Below are 16,366 nucleotides of genomic sequence, written 5' to 3'. Positions count from 1 at the left end.
GATGAGGGCCAAGTACATTGGTATGATGACCTGTCTGGATCTAGATGCCATGCCCTTGCTTATAAGTTGAAAAACATAGAAGGATTTTCTTACTACCTTGGACACGTGCTGGCCAAGGTCTAGCTTGCTATCTACATGAGTTCTCAGACCCCTGACTAGGAAATCAACTTTTAAGGGTGTTTTATTGATGACATAGTTACCTGGGAAGGTAGTCTTCCCAAAAGGTTCTATAATGCATTTCTTGGTAGTGAATTTTAAGCCATAGCTTTGGCACCAAGTGTTTGTGTATTAAACCTTCCTGAAGGGTGTTCTCATCTTAGAGGGGATTCAGTGACACCTCCCAGTTTGCAATCATCTGCAAACTTGGTCAGCCAAAGGCCTTTGACGTTGGTTTTGACATCCAAGATGTAGATGCCAAAGAGGAGTGCCCCCAGCAGAGTCCTGGGAGACTTCACTGGTGACTGACCTCTTTCTATAGGTGGCCTCTTGGATTCTAACCTCCTGGGTCCTATCAGTGAGCCAACTAACTATCCAGTGTGTTATAAATGGATTTACACCTAGTTCCATAAGTTTGTTGACAATGCCTGAGTAAGGTATTGTATCAAATGCTTTAGCCAGATGTAGGTAGACAGTATGCACCATTTTTCCCTTATCTGTTGCCTTAGTGACTTTTTTAAAGAAGTCCACCAGATTCAGTAAGCATGACCTTCTTTTGACAAAGCCAAACTGGGATGGATCCAGTGTCTGGAGGTCTCCTATGTCCTTGTTAATTTCCATGATGATTCTTTCCATGGCTTCGCAAATAAGACTAGTCAGACTAATAGGTCTGTAGTTTGCAGGGTCTGTTGAAGGCTTTGCTTATGAAGAGGATGACTGTTGCAGTCCTCCATTCACATAGCACAAAGCGTGTTTTAAGACTATAGTTAAATAATGACTCCAAGGATCCTGATAAATCATATTCAGGAAGCATCCTGGGATGTTATCGGGGCCCATTGAGCTTGTGTTCTTGGCTTTCGTGAGTGTAGCAAGTGCATTCTCCCTAGTTATGGCTGGAGGGGTTATGTTTGATGGTATTTTTGTGGGAATGTTTGGGGGGTGAGAGGGGGGGGGTAAAGTGAAACTGAATTTATCTGCTAACAGGTTTGCTATATTGCCAGGCTGAGTGAATGTGACACCGTTAACCACCAGTTCAGCACATTGCTGTGTGCTGCTGTTGAGGTTTCTGACATAGCTGTAGAAGGTCTTCTGGTTATCTTTCACCTGGGAAGCTTAGTCTCATTGTAAGCTTTGCTTGACCTAATTAGCCCTCTTAGTTGCTTATTTACTTTGATGAGAAAGTTTCTGTCTTTATGGGAATTACCAGTCCTGATTTTTGCCATATTTGTTTCCTTTTCTTTTATATCCAGTTTAATTTGGGATGCCAGCAGGATGGTTGGTTTCTAGGTCTAGTCCTGGGTTTGTTCTGGTAAGTACAGCAGCCTCTGTGCAGTCATTGAATGGTTTTACAGAGTTTATGAGAACAATTCAGCTTTGGCTTGTTAGAGATGTAATACTAATATGGAGGTGTTTTAAGGATGAGCTTCTGAAGGTAACTGTTGGTATTATGTGCATGACTCATAACCTGGGATCTAGGAACAACATGTTAAAGTGGTTGTTCATTTACCTTATTTTGTCAAAGATTATTTTTATGTTTTATAATTCTTCCTCAGTTACTTGTGGTGTGGGCACTTACTATAGTGGAGAACAGAATCAGTGTATTCCATGCTCTTCTGGAACATATCAAGATATGGAAGGACAGCTGTCATGTGAGCCTTGCCCGAGTAATGATGGACATGGGACACTAGGAGCTCGCAACATTTCAGAATGTGGAGGTATGTTTTTCAGTGTTATGACTTGTACAAAAATTAGTTATCCTTTATTCTCGTATATTTTGGCTAAATCTAACTGTACCTGAACGTTTACATTTCAGTAGTGTAAGCAGTGTAAGAGGGATTTGTCTCAGCAAATGTGCATTGCTGTCATTCTGGCAAGCCTGTTGGAGTAGCAGTTTCACAATGTCAAAATGTTCTTTTGAGACCATGTTTCTGTTCTTAATTTATCACCTGTTAACGTCTTGATTTTTCCTTAAAGAGAATTCAGGTTATATGTGTATATATATATATATATATATATATATATATATATATATATATATGTGTGTGTGTGTGTGTGTATGAAGGTAATGAAGGTAGAGTAAAAGTATGATTAGATTATTTTATTTGAACAATTTTAACTGTGATAGAGCCTGATCACAAAAGACAATTTTCAATCTTAGCCCAGAGAGGTAAATAAATTAAGTAAAGAAACAAAAATGTGTATATGCAATACAGTATGTTCAGGTAATTATGATGAATATACAGTACATAGATAAGCAATCAATATATATAACATGGAAATGAGCAGTCACAATAGTGTAGGAATGTACAGAAGTATATATATATATATATATATACATACACACACACACACACACACGTACATACATATATATATATATATATATATATATATATATATGGGTGCAGTGTGGTTTGTTGAACGTTCATTACACCAAACATTTTGTTGAAGTGGCAGTTTATTGGAAATGCTGGCATTTGCTTTGGAAGATCAGTACACAGCGAGGAATGCAATTTCACCCTTTTTTCCACTGCTATGCAGTTTTGCAGTTGATATATAGTTTAGCAAGTGGTGTGGTGAGCAACCCCCCACATGAAAGTACAAGGGAACATGTCCCTGCATAAAAACATTGTTTGTTTTTTTTCGATTAAGTGACTTTCAGCCACTTGTAGTCAATGTAGTGTGGGGCAGTAGTGGGTTGTCAATTTAATGAAATACAATTGTGTATAGTTGGGAGGTAATGTGTCCAGGGTTGTGATCGTTATTAGTTCTTGGCAGCAAATAGCATTAAACTTAGTGACGCTTTACCTTGTCTAGGCAATTCAGATCCTGTATCCCAGTTCAAAAGAATCTGGTTTGCATAGTGACAGCCATGTTCTCCCCATGCCTTTCTGACAAAGTACTCTGTAATGAGTTGTTAAAATCTGTCGACTGGTTACACTCCCAAAAAGCATGTTTCCAATTGCCCCCCCCCTTCCCGTCGTCCCTCCAGCATTTTCTGTTTACCTGAGGAAAAATTCTCTGATTTCTGCTTGGGATATAAAAATGTTTCTGCAAATTGTTACAAGTTAAAATCCTTAACCTTATGGATGGTATTGTATACTTGGGAGCCATACAAATCTCCTTACATTGCTCCTTAGTAAATTGTCTTCCATGTCTCTGTTGCCAGTCTTTTCTAACCTCCAAAAATTGATTCTTATACTTCTCATGGAGCATTTTATATACTGTGGTAATTATCCCTTTTTTAATAGCAGCGTCTGTTCTAATCCTTTTTCTTAAACAAGAAACATCTTTATTACATTGAACTTGAAAAATACCAGGAAACGAATCTATGCAGAACTGCTTTATTACAACACACTAGCGCTTTCACAAAATGCTTCTTCAGGTGTAAAACTGATACAAAAAAAACACACATTAAATAGCCAGGTTGAATAATCACATGATGCACTCTAATTACCTTTTAAAAGGGAGACCTTAAAATCAGTTTAAAACATACATATACACTACATATACACTACTAATAAAACATACACCCTGCATAAAGAACATATATATAACAATATATATATAAGCACATTCTAATGAGCATATAAGCATATTTAATAAACAAGTAAATAAATTTGCTGGTAATAACCCCACGTAATAAATGGTGAAGTCAACGTGTAGTTAGAAGCACAAACAGTTTGGTTTTACGTTTCACGTTTGTTCAGTAGTCACTGACAACGAATGTTCATTAATAGATAGTACAAACACTAAAGATTCCAGTCTATTCAGACCATAAAATGCTTGTAACAGTTCAGTAAGCTATAAATTCATTTTCTGTTTGCGCAGGCATCTTTAAAACTCTCAACCCACGAGGTATAAGATTTTCAGCCAAACAAACTTCTAAATGAAAAATCTCATATTGAGTTCGTGCAAGCCTTCATAGCTCCTTCTCCAGCATTAAAACATCAGTACGAAGTGCTAAAAAATCAACATCCACTGCTTCCAAGCCTTCTGCTACTAAATTCTTATCAAACAGTGGATTATTCTGTTCTTTCACTTGTGAAATAATAGAATCAAAACTTATACCATTAGTGCAAACAGTCCCAGATGGTGGAATAGGATTATATCCAAGTTCAATTTCCTCAATTACTTCAATTTCACTGGCCATATTCCTGGTGCTAACAGCCAAGTAGAAGCAAATAAGAAAAACACAAAAGGCCAGGCACCAGAAACCTCTGCAGCTGTAAAAAACGAAGAACGGGATACACACAAAGCTGCTGAGAGTAGGCTCCAGAATCCACAATGAACTTGAAAAATACCAGGAAACGAATCTATGCAGAACTGCTTTATTACAACACACTAACGCTTTCACAAAATGCTTCTTCAGGTGTAAAACTGATACAAAAAACCACACCTTAAATAGCCAGGTTGAATAATCACATGATGCACTCTAATTAACTTTTAAAAGGGAGGCAAACAGAAAATGACTCTCTTCTTCTAAGTGAGTGGCAGAAACTGAATATTTCTACCAGTTTAAGTTACCTCAAACTTCTTTTACAAGCAGCCAAGAGAAGGGAGGTATTAATTTTAGATACCATTAAAGAGAAACATGGTCAAATTAATACTAAATATCCCAATAGTGCTGTGACTGGACTATTAACAGATACCCTAGGTAATATTTGTGCATATAAACGTAAACTTTTACAGATAAAATTGAATAAATTGCAGAGGGATCGACGCAATTTCTCATTGGGCAATATTTTCACCTGGCCTCGCGATTTGCCTTCCAGCTTCAGTAAGGAATCTCATGCCTCATATGAAGCACGCAATGACGTAGATTTATGAACTGATAGTGAAAGCGTTGACATACAACAACAGGAGCAGTCAAGAGAAACTACACGCACCTTAGTAGGAGCGCCTCTTTCCGATTGCACACAGAATGATAGTGCATCTAATTTAGGAGCCAGAAAAAAGACTATTATTACTTCGGCTGAAGTGCATAGGGAAGCGGAGTGTAATACTTCCACTGCTGATAACAACGGAGCTATTGCTATACCAGCACAGCCTCATGGAGTAGCGCCATTTTTTCATTTGAATTTTCCACTTCCCATGAGGGACAGTTCATCGAATCGAAAGGGAGCACAGTGGCAGAACAGTCAGCACAGAGACAGAGGGAGGAGTACAACGCGATACAAGAGGAAGCACGAGGAAGAAGTGAACAAAGTGTATACCATCAAAAAGGCGTTTCAACAAGTAAGACATTAGTGACTAACTTAACAAAACGTGAATTAACTGCTTTGGAAGTCAATATTTTAAGTAAAGGTTTATCGTTTATACCAACTGCTAACATGTCTATTACAGACATAATTTTTGATTTTAAAATGTTTACTAGGAACCTTACACTGAAGTATATGTTTAAACATAACACTAATACTTCAGAAACTTCTCTGAGAAAACCAAGTACTTTTATTCCTAAACCTATACCATTAGTTAATGCTTTTGAACAAATGTGTTTATCTGATTTCTATAAAGTCTATGAAGATAGAAATTTTAGTGGTAGAAAACATAATTTATCCAAGGCTGAATTTGAGGCATTGTGTGCTCTCTAGAATGATGTTAACTTTGTAGTTAGACCAGCTGATAAAGGTGGGGGGATTGTTTTACTTGATAGACAGGAATATGACTGTTTAATGTATGAAATGTTGAATAATGTTGACTTTTATGAGAAAATAACCAGAGCTCATATGACTGTTTAATGTATGAAATGTTGAATAATGTTGACTTTTATGAGAAAATAACCAGAGCTCATATGCAATCAATGGTCATTTTGGTTAATAAATAATTAGAGTCTTTATTGCAAATAGGGTTATTGACAGAGGATCTCTTCAAGTTTCTTAGGGTATTTCATTATACCGTCCCTATTATACAAGGTTTACCTAAGCTGCATAAGAATCTGATTAGACCCCCTATGCGTCATATTGTTGCAGGAAGGGGATGGTGTACGGAATGTATTTCGGTATTTTTAGAGAAAAAATTGAAGCCCTTAATAGATAATTCAGTATTTGTTCTTAAAGATACTGAGGACTTTCTCCGTGATCTGTATGAAGGCACTAACTGTGGCATGTTGAATATGGAATATTTGTTTGTTACCCTTGATGTTGTTTCATTATTCACAGTAATACCCAATGATATAGGGCTTGCTTTTTTGAAAGAACAACTGACGAGTAGTAATCTATATAGTATGAATGAAATTCATTTATACATTGATTTGATGTCTATTGTTCTACTGAATAATGTGTTTTTATTCAGTGATCAGATTTATTGGCAGAAGAATGGTGTGGCGATGGGTAGTGCCTGTTCGAATAGTTATGCGAATGCTGTTATGATGAAATGGGAGACAGATTTTTAGAAGAAGGGCCTTTTAAAGATTTAATTATTTTTATAGAAGGTTTGTAGATGACCTTTTTATTTTGTGGAGAGGCTCTGTTTTAGAACTAATGAGTTTTGTTGAGTACATTAACAGTACCACCCCCTTTTTGAAGTTCACTTTGAACTATTCAGATGCTAGTATAAATTTTCTGGACGTGATAGTGGAAAAGGACAGTTCTAATGTGATGTCAACTAGACAATATAGAAAGGAATGTCACGTTAATAGTTTGCTATCTAGGGATAGCATGCATCCAGACTATGTCTTTAGAAATGTAGTCCAGAATCAATTCTATAGGGCTTCTAGATTGTGTGCAAAGAATAGCGAATTTGAAGAGCAGAAACATAAGACCATTAATGAGCTTACAGAGAGAGGTTATGATTATGGGATGGTAGAGTATAATGCTACTCAAGTCTCTAAATTGAGAGAGAGTAGGGCCAAACTGTATTTTTCAAAAAGGTCAGCTTGTGGCAATACCAATAGAGCAAATAATATTAAGGTTTGTATTCCTTACTCAAGAGATATTATGAGATATACTGAAATTATTAGCCAACATTGGGATATTCTGTTAACTGATCCGCAATTAAGTGAAATTATAGGCCCCAGACCTCAGTTCACTTTTAAGAATAAGAAGAATTTAAGAAGAAGGTTATGTAATGTTAAGGAAGTAAAGTATGCCCCGACAGTACCTGGTACTAGATCATGTGGTAAATGCTCGCAGTGCAAGTACATTAATAAAGAGCCTTTCTTTGCACATCCTGACACAGGCAGAGTGTATGACATCAGGGTTCAGGCTGATTGTGAAACTATGCATGTGATTTATTTAGCTAACTGTGTTGCCTGTAGATGTTTCTATGTTGGCAAGACAGATCGTTCTCTAAAGGATAGAATAAGAGAGCATTATTACCATATAGGTAAACGGAGTAATACTAATGCTTTAGCTAAGCATGTACAAAATATGGGTGTACAACATAAGTTTATGTTTATGGTTGTCTCTAGGACATATGAGAGTGTTAGAGTGGGTGATATTAGAGCTAGAATTGAGGAAGTAGAGGCTAGGTGGATAGTCATGCTTAGAGCCAATTATGGTCATGGTTTAAATGAACAGGTGCCTTTGAAACCTGTTCTTGGTGAAAGAGCTCTACATAGGAAAATTCCTGTCTTTTATTTATTTATTTGTTTTTTATATTTTTTATTTTTCTATTTTATAATAATCGTAGATTGTTTATTAAATATGCGTATATGCTCATTAGAATGTGCTTATATATATATTGTTATATATCTGTTCTTTATGCAGGGTGTATGTTTTATTAGTAGTGTATATGTAGTGTATATGTATGTTTTAAACTGATTTTAAGGTCTCCCTTTTAAAAGTTAATTAGAGTGCATCATGTGATTATTCAACCTGGCTATTTAAGGTGTGGTTTTTTGTATCAGTTTTACACCTGAAGAAGCATTTTGTGAAAGCGCTAGTGTGTAGATTCGTTTCCTGGTATTTTTCAAGTTCATTGTGGATTCTGGAGCCTACTCTCAGCAGCTTTGTGTGTATCCCGTTCTTCGTTTTTTACAGCTGCAGAGGTTTCTGGTGCCTGGCCTTTTGTGTTTTTCTTATCTTTATTACATTGTCACATATGATATAGGCAATGATACATTTATATAAATGAAAACAAGCTATATTGACATAATTTTAGTTGTAAACATTATGCATTGCAAACCATATTGACATACGTTTATTTCTAAAAGAAATATAGTAAACCAATGAACCAAAGGCAAACAAACACAGTGCGAGCACTTATCATTCCCTCTTCACAAATTCCGGTTAAAATTCGGTAAACGGATTGAAACAAAAGCAACTTGCTAAGAATAAATGTAAATAATCCTTTTATTTAACACAGAGGATTTTGTCCCGCTAAAAAACGGAGCTGGTCTTTCATTTAGTATCCCCTGTCCCTTTATATTTGCCTATACTTAGATAATAGTCCCTGATAGGGATGGCAATCTCTTACCTGCTGTCTAAATTCTGCTCTGCCTCATACCACTCTTTTACCTTTCCCCCTCTTGTAACTTGCCTTTAATACATCAAGTCCTTTGCTAATTTCCTTCAGTAAAGTCCAGCCCCCTTTTACCTTTTTTCTAAACCCCTAATTAGTCATCCTTATTGGCAATATCTCCTTTCTCTATTCCCATGTTCGCTTAGTTATTAGAGTACTTTATGCTGCTTTAGGAATATAATATTCTTTGTGCTTGTTTTTATTCTGATAAAATGTAATGGACACCAGAAACACCAGCATAACTAACAGCCAAACGAAAACTTTTATTCAATCAGTACCACAAATACAAAATATTAAACACTTTTTCACTGCATTTTTCGTTTGATGTGGAAATTCATCAGACAAATAACATACAGCAATCCCATCATCCCATTATATATGCTCAAGTCATTAACAATTAACCTATCCTTATTAATTAAATTAAAGAGACATGCCCCTAAAACAGCTTCAAACCCACTTTAATACATAAAAATGTATGTATGTATGATATATATATATATATATATATATATATATATATATATATATATATATATATATATATATATATATATATACACGATGGACGATTGAAAATAAATACCGGTGACCAAATATAAATATTTTTTATCTACATGTAAAACATATGACCAAAAATTAATTTGAAAATAATATACAAAATAATGTATAAAATGAAAAAAGTAGCATCTGTGGAATTTTAGATTTGAAAGCCTTATGCGGAATATATAATATAGTGTAACTTAGATCTCATATAAACATGGCTACAGTAACATATCATTACTAACTATAGCCTTGTGGCCCTTAATTTTAGGAAAGGGGCCAAAGAAATATGGCATTAAGCCCCGGCTCCTTACATACTTCCAAAACTAGCTGCCAATACAATTCTCTAAATTCCATTCTCACTTCCCATTCCCCAGCTCTAATGTCCTGTATTATTTCCTCTAACACAAAAAATACAAAACAGGCTTCCTTGCAACTTCTTGTATGTCTAAATAGTACATTATTTGAGTCCAGTTTCTTAATATCATATAAATGTTCATATATCCTTCTTTTGAGGGGCCTCTCTGTTTTCCCCACATAGAATGCAGTACAGCCTTTACATTCTGCTAAATGTACTAATCCCTTACTATTACAGTTAGAAAAGCATTTACTAGAAATAATCATGTCTCTACTAACCAAATAGACTTTATCAGCATTCTTAATGTGGGGCACTATGCACACTTAACACATTTGTAAATGCCATTTATTTTATTACTATTTTTACACATAGGAGGTTTATTTTCAAGTATATTTTTAATATTTTTGTCCCTTCTCTAAGTAAAAGTCAGCAGCTGTTTAAATATTGCATCAAGGTCAGAGAACTCTGCAAACATCTTCCAATGTCTAAAAATAACTTCTTTAATTAATGTAGCTTCACTATTATAGTTAAGAATGAAGGCCCCAGAAAAATTATTTTCTTCACCCTTATCGTCCTGTATTTGACTCACTATATTCCTATTATTTACACCTTTACCCAATATCGGGGAAACCTACTTTTTCTATTTTCTGTCACTTCATTAAGGACTTCATCCACCAAGTCTCCTGGGTATTTCCTTTCTACAAACATATTTTTTAGCCTAACACCTTCCCTTAGAAATTCCTCATCATCCGTCATCATTTGAGATATTCTAATAAATTGCCCCTTTACTAGGCTTCTTTTTTGTTTATATGGATATGAGCTGGTGAAGTGTAGGTAGGAAATTGAAAATGTACTTTTTCTGAGTATTTTAGATTTAAATACCCTATTTTGATAATCCTTATGTATAGTAACATCCAGATAGTCCACTGCATCTTTAGTAATCTTATGTGTAAACTTCAGAAATTCTGTGGTCCTATTAATATACTGTAAAAATTCTTCCAATTTATCCTCAGTGGCCATCCAAAAAAACACATCATCCAAATACCTCCTGTAGAGGCACCAACACATCTCCTACTCTGAGTTGTATAGATACTTTCTTTCCCATGTGCTTAATACTATATTGGCGTAGCTATGGGCATAACAAGCACCCATAGCCACTCCCTGCACTTGATTAAAAAATTTGCCCTCAAACATCATAAAATTATTGTTAAGCCCAATTTCCAGAAGTCCCATAACAACTCTAATATCTTTTACTGGAAATTTCTTTGACAATGGTAGGGCTTCCTCAAACCAATTTAAGCCAACTGAATGCAGTATAACAGAAAATAAATCCATAATATCAATTGTCACAAAAATAATATTTTCAAGAAACAAAATTTTGATCAATAAATTTCAGAAAGTCCCAGAAATCCTTTAACAAGCCATTATACTCAAACCAGACTTTTTAAATTTTTCCATCAATGTACTTTGCTATGGAATAAGTTTTAGATCTGTTTGCTGAAACTATAGACTTTAACGGGGGATTGTTGGGATCCGTATGCACTCTGGCTATCCCCAAGATGGTGGGAATAACAGGTTTCTCATCCAACAAATATTTGTACAATTCTCCCATCAAAAAAACAGCTCTCTTAAACAAAAATCTATTTTAGAATAAGCAATATCATTTTCCATCATTTGGGTTTTATAATATCTAATGGAATGCTTGAAAAGGTTTCTTAGTTGGATAAAGTGTTTTCTAGTTTTAGGGTTGGAAGTAAGTTTCTAATTGTACCATGCTTCATCTTTGAGTTTGAATAGTGATTTTAGTTCAGGTCTGAACCAGCCATTCTTCTTCAGCTGTAAAGTTTAATTAATAATGGAAAGCATATATCTTGTAGATTTTTTGATAGTATTAATGAAGGCTTCTGCTGTAAGGTTGGCATCAACAGTGTTTAGGATAAACTAGGGTAGCTAAATAGTATGTTTTCCGAAACTAAACAGAACTGTAAATAGGGCAAGACAAAGGGAGTTGTTGACCCAGGTGTAAGCTACCAGTGGGGAATGAGTACAGGACTGTTATTCATTTAAGAAGCAGTTGTTTCTTAAGTGAATGTGAATATTTAATTAGTGCCTGCAGTTAAGAGCTCAATGTGCTGACAGTTGGGCATACCTCTCAACTGTACAGATTTTTACAGACTATCCAGATTTTTGCCTCATATTTTTGGTCTGTTTCTCATAAATTTGTGGTTTTCTGGCAATTCACTGAGGATTGAAGTCAGAAAAATAATGACAGACATTTGAGTTACAGGCTTCATATCCTTTAGAAAATTCATGCTAATATAAAACCTGTTATTTTACCAATTTCCTAAATTTGTAAGAGCAGTGTTTAAAAAGTGCCCTGTTTTTTGTGCCTTGTCCCCTCATCATTTATGGCTTTGTCCAGATTTCTTGCTCTAAGAGGTTGAGAGGTATGCAGGAGTAACTGTTGCAGAGAGAGTGCTACAGTTGCAGTTTCTTTGCTTTTTTGTCCTCAACTTTGTGTTGAGGGGTGCCACTTTGAGAACGTACCTAGCTCTGAAACTAAACATTCTAATATAATTAAATACTTCTGATACTATATGATTTTTTTAAATTGTAGCCATGTCATTTTTCATATACCAAATTTCAGCCAGTATTTATAATTTGTAATTTCATCTCTAGATCTTAATTTTAATGTACTGATTTATTATTTAAACATAATATATTAGGCAGATAAACTGTATTAAATATAAAAAGTTATATATTCTTTCTATTTCTAGTTATACATTTTCTTAGTAGTGGTAAATACAGAAAAGATGGGTAATTGCTTAATCTTCATGCATGCTGGAACTGGAGCATTAAATAATACTGTATGTTTATGTAACATAACATTGTCACATAAATACTTAAATATCTTTCCAAAGTTTATTATGTAATTATATTCATAAAACACGTAATCCCAGTCAATTTTTTTTTTTTAAATCCCAGTCAAAGTTATTTATATCTCCAGCAGATACTGTGGTCTTTAATATTTTCTCCCAGTTCTCCTATATTTTAAAGACCGAAAACTCCCAAAAAAATGAAGTACAGTTACGTGGAAAGTAAATTCTGTATCTAGAGAATCCTCCTTTGCCAAGGTACTACAGTCTCAGAGTTACTAGTGGGAATGTGAAGGGTGCAGTGTGTTTTTTTTCTGGAAAAAAAACATGCATTTAATGTGGAAGAGTGGATTTTGTACTTCACTGTTACATGTCGGGTGTAATTTGTAATTTCCTGAAGTTGTTGGGTTGCATTAAATAGTCTCAAACTCCCAACTGGACATCCATTTTAGATATATGGAGTATAATATGCCCTATGGAGAGATTTCCAGAAAAGAGAACTGGTAGTTTTGGTGGGAGATTCCAGAATTATTAATTTCATTTTATCATTTAAATTAGGAAATAATTAATTATTCTTGCATTTCCTGCATGAGCTTACAATATTTTTTTGTAGTAGCAGATTTTAATGGGAGTCAAAAGACACCGGTAATTGTTTATTTATTTGTTTATGTATGAATGTGTGTTTGCTTGTTTGTTTACTGGGATAGAGCAGTGATCAGAAATGACCAATTGTCTGCTCAGTCCAGGCTGCATGGTACAACAAGAAAGAGAAAGAAAAGCAGAATGAGTACACAGTAATAGCTGATGAAAGATATAATGGCTTCAGTATATACATAAACAAGTACATCACAGAAGTTATAGCATGACAGTACATACTGTTGTATTTGAGCTAACTAAGATGGAAGACTACATATATACATAAAAAATATTTATAGTGGGATGTTCATCATATTAGTCATTGCTGCAGTAGCCTTAGCTATATAGATTATATACTGCCAGGGATATAATAGTCAGCAAGCTTCCAAAGCTTCAGGGTACCTACTATATGCTAAACCTGTTAGGCAGCTCAAGCTGATCTGCCTAAAAATGCAAGATTTAGCGGGAAGCCCTTCAGAGCTTTCCTGATGCTGAAGAGAGCACTCCTCTGCTGCTTTTGAAGATCAATGGTCAGCCTGTGGTGTTTCTTTGCTGGGCAGATGTGTTCCTTGGGGTTAAACCTTCCACATTTAGAAAAATATTTAATGTACTTTCATGCTTAGGAAACTTGTTTTTAATCTAGGAGTTTGAGTTTTAACAGACTGTCATGAGACTTTACTGTACTTTTAAATAGGAGAGCAGTTTTTTCCTGGTAGTTTAAAAGTAAAAGTAATAAGTAGTAAAAACATTTTTATGTGGAGAAATTGTGTTTATTTTACTTTTTTGAGGTTGGCAAAGTGGATTAAAATGCTTTTTACTGTGTTTTTTTGGCAAATGTGACTTTTAACAACTTTAAATATTTACTGGCTTATGCTTCTTGTTTTTCCTGGAAAGAGGTGCCATTTTCAGCTTGACTGTGGAACAAAGTTCCATTCCCATGTTTGGTCCTTCTTCCAGCCACAGAAAAGAAAAAAAAAAGAAAAACATCAAGCAAATAACTTTTGCCACCACAGCAGGCTAGCAATTTGCCACAGCCACAAGTGGTTGACTCTGCTGTGATCAAAGCTGGTTCTTCAGACCACTCATTTTTTGTCCTAGATCCCTCTGGTGTAGCACCTACAGCCATTAGGGACTAGGGATTAGCTACATCATCTGCAGATGTTGGGGTTCCCTCAGTTAGCAGAAGAGAGACAATCTTCACTTTTAGTCAGAATGTTGTGCCCATCTCTGAGGAAGCTCCTGTTGCAATTAAAAGCACTGTTGGCTCCATTTTCCTGTCAAAAGGAATAGAAAACTAAACGTGTGTACTCCTCCTCAAAATTTTCTCAACAAAAGTAGTTTAATAGATCTGGCTCAAAGCCTAATTCAGGCTGTTGTTCCTTCTTATAAGGTGGTTTCTAGTTAAAGAAAGAGGGGTGTCTCTTTTCCTGGAAATATTCAAGATTCTGAATCTGGATAGAAAGATGAAGGGACAGATGCAGGTTATCTCCTCAGATTTCTGATTCAGACTTAGAGGAGAGCACAGTATTTGGCTGTCCCTTCAGGAGTTTCTCTTTCTTTTGTTTCCAGAATGTGCCAGTGTTTTCAATTGGAGACCAATGAGCTGTTACAGATAAAATTTCTAGAACCTTCACCCATTCCTTCAGTGCTGTGATCTTTGGAAGATATGTGTATGTCATTGGCTGCAATTTTCCTGCTGGCCCTAAAAAGGCAGACAGACTGTATAAAGTTCTCAGTCATTTTAACACAGCTATCCCAAACCTGACCCAGAAGCTATAGCCTTAGTTAATCCTATTGCTGGTAAACATTTAGTTGATTTCAATCCTACACTTTCTGACAAGGATCGGAATATAATTGATCATATCTGGGAAGAGAAGAGAGTTAAAGAAAAGAGCAGACAGCAGTCAGTATAAGTGGGAGCACAGATTACCTTAATTTTTAGGTTAGATAATGCCTGGAGGTGCACCTGTCAGTTTGGGGCAATTATTCCCTTCTGGAGGGTTAAACTTCATGTTTTGAAGATGTACATTGTTGTGTGTGTTTGTACCAAGTTAATAGGGAATGAGGGTTTTGTATTAAGTTTTTTATTAGAGGGTTTTCATTAAAACAAAAAGTCTTGAAAAATGTGACATAGGTTCAATGAAGAGAAGAAACAATGGCACAAAAGAGCAGTCTGACAAACAATGATATATGCATGTAAAACAAAAACTTGAAATTCAGATTCAAAAAGTATGTCATTTGTAATAGGTGGGAACTATAACTTTTTATCATGATGGCTATCCTGTCCATGTTATCCTGGAATGTGAATGACCTTACAGGTATAGATAAAAAGAAAAGAGTATTTAATTATTTTAAGAGATGCAGAGTGCAAATAGCAGTGCTGCAGAGACACATATGGAAATAAATGAGCCTGTGAATTTGACAAAGAGAGGATTTCAAATGAATTTTCAGCAGAGTATTAGTGGTAGAGGAAAAGGGGAGTAATTATACTAATTGCTGGAGGTGCTCCAGTAGTGATAGATGGGGGGCAACATGGTAGATTTATGGTAGTAAGTGGCTGTTGGGAATGGAGGAGGATTACAGTGGCATGTATTTATATTCCATGGAAAACTGCTATAATGGAGCTTAAGAAATTTTTGGGAGAAATAATCAGCTTTCAACTGGGAATATTATTTGTAAGTGGGGACTGAAATTTCATTTGCAGTAATAAGGATGTATCAGGGCGACCTAGAAAGGACAATATAAAAAAAGAAGGTAGATTTCTGAAAAAAGTTATGATGATATTTGGTATGGAAGATGTGAATTCAGTAGAAGGAACTCAGACAGAATTTACATATTATTCCTCAACGTACAATAACTGGGCTAGACTAGATAGAAGTTATATTTCACAGGAGCATGAAAGCTTTGACAGATATACAGTATTTATTTCTAATCATGTACCAATAAAAAATAATATAAAAATGCAGGCTAATGAAGTAAAATTAAGACACTGGCACTTTCCCACCTACCTGTTAAAAGAGAGGAATTTAAAGAATGGGTAGTGGAAATTATTCGAGAGTTATTAGGGATTATAGAAATGTCTTCATTAGTTGAATTTAGTGACTGGAATAGAATAAAAATGGAGTTTAAAATGTGGTAGAAATAAAAGCAAGAGATATGGTAAAGAAGTAATAGAAATTACTTAGAGGGGATGACAAAGGTTAAATTGTTGCAGAATAAAGGGAATCTCACAGAACAAGAGGAGGAGCAAATGCAGAGTGCCAAAGAAAGACTAAGGGAGTATCTGGATAATATGTATGAGTTTAGAAAGGATGCAGTTAAGCAACTATTTTTTGAT

General features: G+C 35.2%; 1 protein-coding gene across 1 annotated transcript in view; it reads left to right on the top strand.

The window, feature by feature from the left end:
- SCUBE1 (signal peptide, CUB domain and EGF like domain containing 1) overlaps positions 1 to 16,366 on the top strand; it is a 4,299,807-nt gene that overhangs the window by 3,766,915 nt on the left and 516,526 nt on the right. Inside the window, exon 17 of the mRNA XM_044087300.1 lies at positions 1,710 to 1,871. Within this exon, the coding sequence (XP_043943235.1) occupies positions 1,710 to 1,871 (162 nt within the window). The remainder of the gene's footprint in view (positions 1 to 1,709; positions 1,872 to 16,366) is intronic.

The sequence above is a fragment of the Protopterus annectens genome, chromosome 11.part0, assembly GCF_019279795.1.
Source record: "Protopterus annectens isolate FY-2018-M chromosome 11.part0, PAN1.0, whole genome shotgun sequence".
Classification (NCBI taxonomy): domain Eukaryota; kingdom Metazoa; phylum Chordata; order Ceratodontiformes; family Protopteridae; genus Protopterus; species Protopterus annectens.
This window is presented reverse-complemented; position numbering and strand designations above follow the sequence as displayed.